At 46.4% G+C, this 10456-nt stretch overlaps 1 protein-coding gene across 1 annotated transcript; it reads right to left on the minus strand.

The window, feature by feature from the left end:
- Positions 1 to 8639: 8639 nt before the first annotated feature.
- LOC109313401 (noggin-2-like) lies at positions 8640 to 10397 on the minus strand. Its single transcript, XM_019539943.1, has one exon. The coding sequence runs from the start codon at positions 10096 to 10098 to the stop codon at positions 9454 to 9456; it is 645 nt and encodes a 214-aa protein (XP_019395488.1). The 5' UTR covers positions 10099 to 10397; the 3' UTR covers positions 8640 to 9453.
- Positions 10398 to 10456: the final 59 nt, after the last annotated feature.

The following is a 10456-nucleotide window of genomic DNA, read 5'->3' on the forward strand; positions in this document are numbered from 1 at the left end:
CCCAGCAAGCTACAACAAGACTTCTTCCCAAGCAATGGGTTTTCTGCTGAAGTGTCTTCTCTGTTTTCTTTGCAGCTAGCAGTGCTGAGACTTTCTGCAGAGAGCAAGTAAAACAGAATTATGCAAAGATGAGTGCTCTTGGCCTCTCCCAGTGAAAGTCCACAGCTTTGAAAGTCTTCTCCAAATCAGAGGGTCCCTAGGCTACTACCATTTCCTCTTCTGGAAAGAGGAAACCTTTCTCTTCAGCTGCCTTGTATGCTCAAACCACAGTGCCCAGTCTAATTGCTTTGAAATAAACTTCTCTTAAAAACAGATCAGCAACCAAAGGAAGTGTTTGCCCAGCAGTAGCATGGGACAAGCAGGTTCCAAATCATTGTTCAGTGGAAAACATCTGTGCAAAACTGTGCCTGGATTCTGAATCTTAATGGCCAATGCGCAGCTTGTCCAAGTGAAAGCTGAACCACTTCTGCCAGACCCAGGGGCTCCTCAGTAAGGAGGGACATAGCAAAGTTGGTCTTTGCTTCCCACAAGGCATGAGTGTGGTCCAAGCCCACAACTTCTACTCTGCTCATCATTTTTAAAGCATAGAATTGGTAGGGCACTAAGATGATAGCATGAAATGCTCCGAAGTTTTCTGGGTCACACCACCCAAGTAGGGCAGCCTCATATTGCTAGAGACAGTTGAAACTTGATGCACTTTATGGAAATAAGGCTTAGTTGCTGGACTCCTGACAAATTATTGATGTGAACCCATGGGCAGCACCAAATTATAGTGCAGAAACTACTCTTGGACACTGCAAAGCTACACAAACACGCACATCTATTATTATTGTCTTATGAACAGCAAGGAGCTGCCTCTTTGCTATCTAAGTGCTTCAACCCCTATCTACCTCCTACTAGAGGAGGAGAAGGAGGAGGAAGTACCCTGGGGTAACTGCTAACAAGGGCATAGATTTGCTTAAATTCCAGAAGGGGGAGTAGAGAGCAGGCTCCTTTCTGAGGCATGGCTGGCAATTTAGAGCATTCCAACTTCTGTCCTCATCTAATTTCCAGGATGAATTATAGCCCATGCCCAAAGGAAGGAGATGAGCTGAGGCTGGGGTGGTTCCCCGTTGCCCTCATGAACATCTTTTGGAGAGAAATGGTGCAGCTTGGCAGTGAATGGAAAGCACCACAGAGGGCAATATTGGGGAGGAAGGCGCCTCGGAAAGTGAGTCATAGATCTCAGCACCACCCTCCTATAACAACATTCAGTTGCAAAGCTAGAAACAGCTTCTTAACAGTGAGCCAGTCTCTGGGATAATTAGCTCCCCCATAAACCCCTGCTACCCACTCTCCCCTCATTGGCAATTAATCCTGCTGCCCACCCAGTACAAAATAATTGGCTGCACCCCAACAGTCCAGCCTCCCTGCCCACCCCTTTCTCCCTAAAGGCCTTACCCTGCCCACTCACCCTATGCAGATCAAGGCTCTGCTTTCATTCCAGATGCTATTGCTGCCCACCCCTGCTTCCCACGGAGGAGACCACCTCTAGAACTCTGTCCTGTCACTAGCACCAGAAGCATTGGCCTCCCTTTAACTGATAAAAACACAAAAGTATGGGATGCAATAGAATTGCTGCTTCTCAGTAGGTGAGACATAAACCACCTTAAGATGCCTGGATATTGGTGAGGCTCTACATCAAGCAGCAGCCTCCCAAATACAAGTAAACTGTAGGCAGGAACTTAGCTTTGCTAATCTGGGGCTAAACTCAAATCACTAGGACACTGTCTTATTGAATTCAATGGGCTTTGGGCTGGGTTTGTTCTGGTGGAAGGGCCAAGCTTCAGTCTATGGGTAAAAAATAACTGATCCCTTGCAAACTGACCTCTCCATGCCAACCAAGCGTATTTAAGCAGTTGGTTAATTTCCTGTGCCCTACTCCATGGCAAACCTTGCAGTAGCTCACATTACCATGTGAAGACAGCATTTGTTTCTAAGGGGTTCTTCTTTATCTCTAGACCCCTTTGTCTGTGGTCACATATGATGTGTAGGTCACAGATTAGTGTAGATTTGCACAGTTTGTAGATGTGTATGTCTTCTGCACAGCTCAAAGTATAGTGTGGCCATATATACTGACACCAACTCTAACTTATTTAGAGCAACCCAATTCATCCCTCAATACCAAATGCTTAAAATAAATCTTTCAAATAAATTCTTTTTTTTTTAAATTGTGGACCTCTGATCATCCTGATCTTCCCAGTCCCAGCTAGCACAGCAACATGTTTATACCATTCTAAGTAGAAAACAGGACACTATTCATAATGCTACATTAAACTACACTACAGAGTTAAATCTGTAGACTGATACTATCATACGGATCTAATTTACCACATTGGTTGTATTGCCCATTCATGTAATATCTTCTCTGGCTAGATGGCAAAATCATACTTTGCAAAGCATATTGAGAGCTATCTTTCTGCTTGCAAACTGTTCTTGGTTTGGGGAAAGTGTTCATTCACTACACTTTTGAAAAAACAACTATTAGCCAGTGGAATGCTTGCAAACTGTTTTTTTTCAAATACCCATAATTAAATGTGTTTATTCATGATGGGATTGGTCTTTGCAGAAGATGCATGGTATTATTTCTTTTTCTTGACTTAATGCCTGATCATTTTTAAGCCAAAAAACAAATGGTGAATGATGAACAACAAACTTCTGTTATAAATTCTGAATAATACAGTAATAATTTGAGTTAATACATTTGTGGGGGTTGCCTGAACATTGTTATGGATGGACTGACAGCTTTTCAAAGATGTGTGGATAACAAGTAACAAAACCCACAAGGAACCTGTAGCTTTTACTTGTGGGTGTATTGGTGTATTGGTTAAAGACTGGTTCTGTTGGCAAAGGTGCAGTTGTGTGGGGTACAGGGCAGTACATGCAGGCAGCCAAGTTATGCACAGATATATACAGTTACACTGAACTGCCGTGCACCAGAGAAAGCCAGAGGTTACACAAGCATTGCACAAATAAGTGTACTACACACTTTAAGTGCCATTTAACTCTGGCTAAGTATGGCACATCCCCATCTGCTGGCTGGCTCCCACAGATGATACAGACTTGCCAGTGCTATTACTCACTGGAGTTACAATTTCAGTTAAAGTCAAAACATGTACCTCTGATGCTGAAAGCTGAATCTTCTGGTCCCAGTGGTGACCCACTCACCCCAGTCTTGCCATAGCAATACAACCCTTAGCTTTGCTGCTCTCATCATTATTACAAACAACTGGTAGGCGAATGTACCGAACGGGTGCATCTACATCAGATGCTACTGCATAGTCATTACTGCACACTTATTTCATACTTGTATTAGCAAGTACTAAATAAATGCACAGTAACCAGAGTTACTGTGCGGTAGTGCTGGTGAACATCTTTTAAGTGACACTGCTGCTCAGTAGCCTAATAATACCATCCAGTAGTGTATTAACACTGTCTGTGCTGCTATCAGCTACTGTATAGTATTATTTGGCTACTTCACTGTCAGCCTCTCGTTTAGACGTGCCCAGTGTATGGATGTTTAAAGGACACATGCCCAGCTCACCTAGAATACATGTTGAGCTTGATATCCTGGTAGCATCTACATGTTCTGCATCTACTGGGCACGTCTACACGTTCATTAATGCACTTTTGCTAATGCACATTAAATTTAGCACCTCTATTATGAGATACTAGAAAAAGGCACATTAGCCTATTTTAATGCACATTAACGAAAGTGCACAGTATTTTTGTGATGCTTTAATGCTCATTAAAATAAAGTAATGCTCATTAAAGTGCACGTGTAGACACACCCACTGTCTGGTAAACTGCCTATCTGGTTAAAGCTAGAACTACCACAAGAATGACTTTTCTCCTGGTGTTTGAAAACCACTGCTTCTGGCTGGAAAGGAAAGATAACAGGGAGAAGAGGACAGATATTTGCAGTTTTGAATCCTAAGGAAAGTTCAGTTTCAGTCTAAGTTGAAGATACAAAGAGGCCCATTATTTTGTCTAGTCCAATTCATTACCTCCCCCCCACCCCACAAACCTATTTTTTGACATCATAAATAGGTTAGAAGCATATGCCTCACATGTTGACACATAGACCCTGAGCCTTGTACCTACTAATCTGGTTCATTCTGGCCAGATAATGAATATAAATAGGAAAACTGAGTCTACATAACTCCCTACCATTGATTTACTCTAGAAATAACCTTATTTGAAGAGGATGGTGTTTCATTAACCTGATCTGCCTAAGCCTAAAACAGAAGGTTCTGAGTTAATGAGAGAGCAAGCAAAGGCATGAGGCAAAAGTTATTCTCTCTGCAATTGGACAGAAAAGAGTTAAAAATAGCTGTGCGTGCAGAACAGGCATGAAAGTCAAACTGGAATTTCAAAGAATTCACTGTACAAGAACTGTTCCCAGATCCTACAGTCAAATGGCAGGGACCCTCCAGATCTGAGACTGCTTGAGCAAGACAATTTTATTTCTGTGCCCAGAGAACTGGCAGGGGTTATCTTTATCTGGGGGCTCCTTTAGAAAGAGCCTTATCAACTAATGTAAGGAGGTAGGAGTACTGTGACATAAATTTCAGCTGGCACGTAGAAGGATCTTTATAAGCAGAGGAGAGTTTAACACTGTTCTGAACTAATTTTTCAGGAACCAGCTTTAGAAAAAGCTGTCTGGTCCCCTGACTGCCTGTGTGAGTCACTCCCATCACTCAGCCTCTCCTCCTCTATGTAAGAAAGGGTTAAGCTGCTGATCCTCTAGCTAACCACCTCATCCTGTTCTGTCGGCTAAGTGGCGCCTCTGAGTTAGTGAGGGGCTTCCAAAACCCCTGAGACTTCGCCATGTGAGCAAATCAGAAAGCCAGGACTCCCTCCCCAAACTCTTTGTTGTTGATGCTGTTGCTGCAGAAAACACACTTTGAAATCACAGTATATATTCATCAACATTCCTTTCATCCTGAACGGGACAGTGCTAAAACAGTACATGGGAGGGGGAGGGAGAGAGACAGAAAGAAGTGATACAGAGGAGACTGGATGACCATATGCACAGGACAAATGAGCTATACCCAGAGGAGAAAAAAGGATCTGGGGAACATGGGCTAATCCTGGAAATAAGAGAAAGGCCTGGGTAAGGGAGGGAAGGGAAAAGTTGGAGGCACAGGCAGCATGTGATGGCAGGAGAAGGATCTGTAGCCCAAAGTTCTCAGATCCTGTCTGCTACAAAAACCTTAGGCATCAAACTGTGCAAGTGCCAGGTATGAGAGTGTACAAATGCCCAGGAGGTCATAGAATCATAGAAGTCGGGTCGGAAGGGACCTTATAGATCTTCAAGTCTGCCCCCCTGCCCGCTGGGCAGGAGAGAATACTGGGCTCATATGACCCCAACTAGGTAACTGTCAAGTCTCTTCTTAAAGACCTCCAGGGTAGGAGCCAGCACCACTGCCCTTGGAAGTTGGTTCCAGCTCCTAGCCACCCTAACTGTGAAGTAGTTCTTGCAGATGTCTAATCTAAACCTACTCTCCAATAATTTGTGTCCATTATTCCTTGTTAGGTGTGCATGCATGTGTGCATGTAAGTGCGCCTGCACTTTTCACCATATGTGACTAATTGCTCCTATGCTTGCAAAAGGGACAGCAAGGACAGCAGAGCTTGCATGAGGGCACATTCTCAGATCCTGAAGCATTACACTTGGGGAAACTGAGTCACAGCAAATTATGGTGGAGTTAGTAAAAGAACTAAAGTCTCCAAGTTTTTAGTGTCCTCTGGACTTCTGATCACATAGAGACATGCTACAGGCTTTACCCACCTTGATCCCAAGCAGACCTATAAACCTACGAAACACACTTAAGAATCTGGATTTATTCCTTTGGGCTCTTTCTCACCCAGACCTCTCCTGATGCAAGGAAGTAATAAGGCAGGTCAATCAGCCTGTTCTCTGCACCTTTCTGTCCAGCCCACTGCTGCTGTCTTGCTTCATTCACAGCTTTCCCTGAGCTGATTGACCCCTCTTGCTTAGCAAAGTGACAAAAACCATCATAATGAAGTAACAGTGGCCTTTGAGCAGGGGGGCTGAAACCACAGAAAAAAAAGAAACCAGAAAGGCTTTTGGGGGACATAAATTAGGAGGAAGAATTAATTTAGCCTATCGGGGCATGAGTAAAATATTGAGTGGTTCTGAACACCTCATTGTGTACTCCCCACATTGACACCCCACCCAGGGGTTGCATTAATAATTGATACTAAGGCTTCAGGCCACACTGGCCCCTGACTCCCTTAGGAATATGGAATTTCTCAACTATGGGCATTTCATTCTTCTCCTAGGGGCTGAGGCAGCCTCTCCAGTGCACCTCATGGAGACTTTTAGGCAGGTTTTCTCTGCAATTAGCACAAATCCTCTCTTGTCCCCCTCCCCACATAACTAAATTCAACCATTGAAGCCAGGGGATGGTTTATTTCCCAGGTTAGCACAAAGCAGGGGTCTCTGCATGCCCCTGGAAGCCAGCAGAACAAAACGCACTAAGACGCTAAAGGGCCATTTGTAACCAAATCCCAACACACCAGATACTGTTGGGATTATGTCAGAAATATTTTCCCAGAATGCTCTCCCTCCATCCCCCAACAAAAAAACAGCCCTCCTACAGATGTTCAGCGTCCACACCACAGATGTCGCTCTTCTTGCAAGATGAGCTTCCCATTCCATTCCCAAATGCCCCTGATGTTTTGCATGTTGCAATACAAGAGGCTATTTTTCCATCTCCACTTCAGCTCCACAAACGGACTGGATGTCCAAAGGAAAAAAACAGGGGACTAGTCTACTTCCCTCATACCACTGAGTTGCTGTTTACACAGCTCTTTGAAGATGACAAGTGCTGAAGATTAGTATCATTATCCCCCCAGTAAACATACTTTTCCTTCTACAGGAGTTTGCTCCTCTGTTCCAGTTTTGGTCTCTCCTTTACTAAACTTAATCTGGCCCTTTAAAGGGTACCTTGCAGGGCTTAGCTCCTACAGAAGGAACCACATAATGGTTCGAGGAGCCCAATCCAAATCACACAGAAGTGAACTGGTCCCAACAGCAAAACTGGCCTTTTCTTCACCAAGAGCAAGTTCAGACCCTCAGGACCAAACCTGACTGAGGGCAACTTCAACTCCCACTGCAGCATCTCACAAAATGGCATCTTCAGTAAAATGCCAGAGCTCCTGTCTACAGAGCACTGATCCGGCAAAGAGCTGAGCTCTTCCCGAAAAGTTCTGATTGCCCCTAATTCAGACTACGCTCAGCAAGAAAGCATGGTGTTCTGCTCAGCTCTGGCAGGACTGAGTTGAACCCTGAGTACTGTGAGAGTAGAGGCACTTGGCACCTCTGCAGGATCAGTCCCCTAGATCCAAACATTCCCTCCCTCTCCATCCTGACCCCAGCACAAACTCACACGTACCACAGGGGACCAAATTCCCATGTCACTGGGGCTGCACCTCCACAGACCTGGCATAGAGCTACCCCCCATCACTCCCCTCCCCACTAATGATGACTGACAGCTAAAACATTTGTTCTAACACATGAGCTTTTGAATTTTGTCAGGCATTTTAATGGCGCAGGTGATAACCTCTCCCCTTTCCTCCACCAATCAGAGAAATATGAAACTTGGAGTCCAAGCGATAGAGAGAGACAGAGGGAACATGACAGAGCACAGTGCAGAAGGAACACAAACTCCTGAAGATATGAGAAGATTGCTCCCTTCCCAAAACATTTAAATTATTCTATCCTCTGTGAGCCATTTACACCTCTGGGCTTTCCTCTTTCTCCCCAACAGGTTTGGAATTTAAGTACACATAGTCAGCCTGATGCTCCAATGGTGTAAGCCAGTGCCGCTCTAATGATTTTGGTGGAACTAGTTTGGTGTAAAATGGTGCAACTCTACAGCTCTGCGGATTTATATCAGTTGAGGATCTGGCCCAAAGACTTCACCTGTCCCCTTCTCGCAGCAAGCATCCAAACATCAGCTCTTCACCCAGAGATCCGTAGTGCATCAAGAATTGTTTCTTCAAAGATAGTGTTTATTGCTAAAAATGTTTTGATCAGTCATAGTTCATATTTACATTGATATGTTTTTAAAGGAATATTCAAGTAAACATTTCCAATATTTTCTGGCATAATCTCTAGCTTTTTTCCTATACACAAACATTAAAAATAAATAAACTGTACACAGAAAATGTCTTTTAACAGCTCTACATTACTATATGTATTCCCAAACAACAAAAGACTCCACTCTTTCATAGCTTTGTACTTTAAAAAAAATCTTCTTAATTAATCATTATACACTTTTAAAAAAACCTAGAGCACTTTGCAAATTAGTTCAAATGTCAGTGACAAGATCTGAAGACAAAAAAAATACAGCAAATAGAAATTAACATCTTAAAGGGATTCTTTTTGCTTTTTTCCTTTTTGTTTTTCTTAAATCTTTTTTTACAGGAAAATTTCCCCTTCCCTTTTGCAGGGAAGTACTCAGATTCTACAGGGTTGGGTTTAAAATGTGGTCCTATGTCTTTAAAATAATAATAATAATTATAATAATAATAATAATAATAATAATAAAAAACAGCTGCAATTTCCCCCCTTCCTTTTTAAAATCTCTATATTTACAAGGCTGGTAATTTTTTTTGTTAGAACACTATATATGTATAAAAATAAACATCTGATTGTAGTGCTTAGCTTTGCCTCTGGCCTGCACTGCAGTTCCTTTCAGTTTTGCTTTTCCCGTTTCAAATAAAATAAAATAAAATAAGTCAAATAAAACAAAACAAAAACAAAACAGTGCAAGGGGCATAGGAGGAGAGAAACGAACCAATGAACAGATTCTCTGGGCGTGTTGTGTGTGTGTCAATCTTTTCTGTGTCTTTCCAGTCTTAGGGTCTCAGTGCGGTGGAGTTTGGGGTGGAAAGAGGACATGTCACATACTAAGACACCACCACATACTGGGCTAGATGATGCCTCCAAGGGAGGTTGACAAGAGAAAGCACTGGCACTCTGAGATCACCAAGTGTGGGGACCGGGCTCCAGGCACTGGAGGCAGCCTGTGGCTGCCGTTGGATCCAGGTGAAGTTAAACAGGAAGAGTGGCACTCAGATCCATCCCCAGGTACTCAACTGGGATCCAGGTGAGGTCATGTGGGAGCACTGACACTCTGAGATGCCCGAGCCAAGCCGTGGGTCTGGACTCCAGGGCAGTGGGGATAACCCGCAGCTGTAGCTGGTGCCCAGGAGAGGTCACACACATGCGCTGGCACTCTGAGATCCATCCCCAGGTGCTGAGCTGGGGCCCAGGAGAGGCTGCGTAACAGCTCTGGCACTCCAAGATGCCGAAGCCATGGCGCTGGACCCCAGGGCTCGTCCCCATGCCTGGCTGCTAGGGCAGCCCCCCCGTAGGGGTCAGCAGGAGCACTTGCACTCTGAGATGACCGGGTACTGCACAGGGATCCAGGTGCAGTACTTCTGTGTGGACCAGCCCTGGCAGTGCCACCTCAGGAAGGTCTTGGTGACCGACTTGACAGGCTTGCAGTACATGCCCTCCGGGAAGGAGCAGGACTTCTCCGTGAAGCAGTGCCCCTCCTTGATGTAGCGGGGCCAGAAGCGGAGGCCCAAGTCCTTCCAGGCATAGACCACGGGGCAGTACGTGTAGGCCCATAGCCACTGCAGGAACTTCCTCCGGGCTTTCTTGCCCATCTTGATGCGGGCCCCGTAGGGCGCCTCACCCAGGTCCAGCTTCTTCAGCTCACCAGGCAGCGGCCCCGACACCTTGAGCCTGTGCAGGGGGTCGGGGCTGGAGAGGTTCAGCTGAGCCGGGGCCACCACCGCCATGAAGCCAGGGTCGAAGTGGCTGCCCAGCTTCTTCCTCAGAGTCCGCTCGTCCAGGTCCTGCTCCTTGGGGTCGTAGTCGGGGTCGGGGTGCTCGATGATGTCCTTGACGGGCAGATTGTCGCTGGGGGAGGGCCGCAGCCGCAGGTAGGGCTGGCCGCCGCCCTGCCGGAGCAGCGCCAGGCAGGAGCAGAGCAGGAGGCTCTGAGGCAGCTTCATGCTCCCGTCGGGCGGGCGAGCGGGCGGGCGCTGCCCGGCGCCTCAGTGCCCCGCGCGGCCGCCGGCCCGCTGCATAAATAGGCAGCGGCCAAGTCCGCCGGGGCCGGCGCTTTAAATAGCGCGGCGCGGGGAGGGGCCGGAGGCCGCGGTGACAACGCGGGCCCTAGCAGCGCGGCATGGCCGGGCTCCCGCCTTCCTCTCCCGCAGCGATTCACAGCGGCCTCGTCGCCATCCCCATGGTGACAGCGGGCTCGGCCCCGCGCCGGCTGGTCTAGACGCTGCCCCGGGCGGGGGTGTCCGGGCGGGCGGCTCAGGGCGCGGCGGGGCGCGGCAGACAGGGCCAGGGACAGGGCCAGGG

Source organism: Crocodylus porosus, unplaced genomic scaffold (genome assembly GCF_001723895.1).
Source record: "Crocodylus porosus isolate Cpor-Errol unplaced genomic scaffold, CroPor_comp1, whole genome shotgun sequence".
NCBI lineage: Eukaryota > Metazoa > Chordata > Crocodylia > Crocodylidae > Crocodylus > Crocodylus porosus.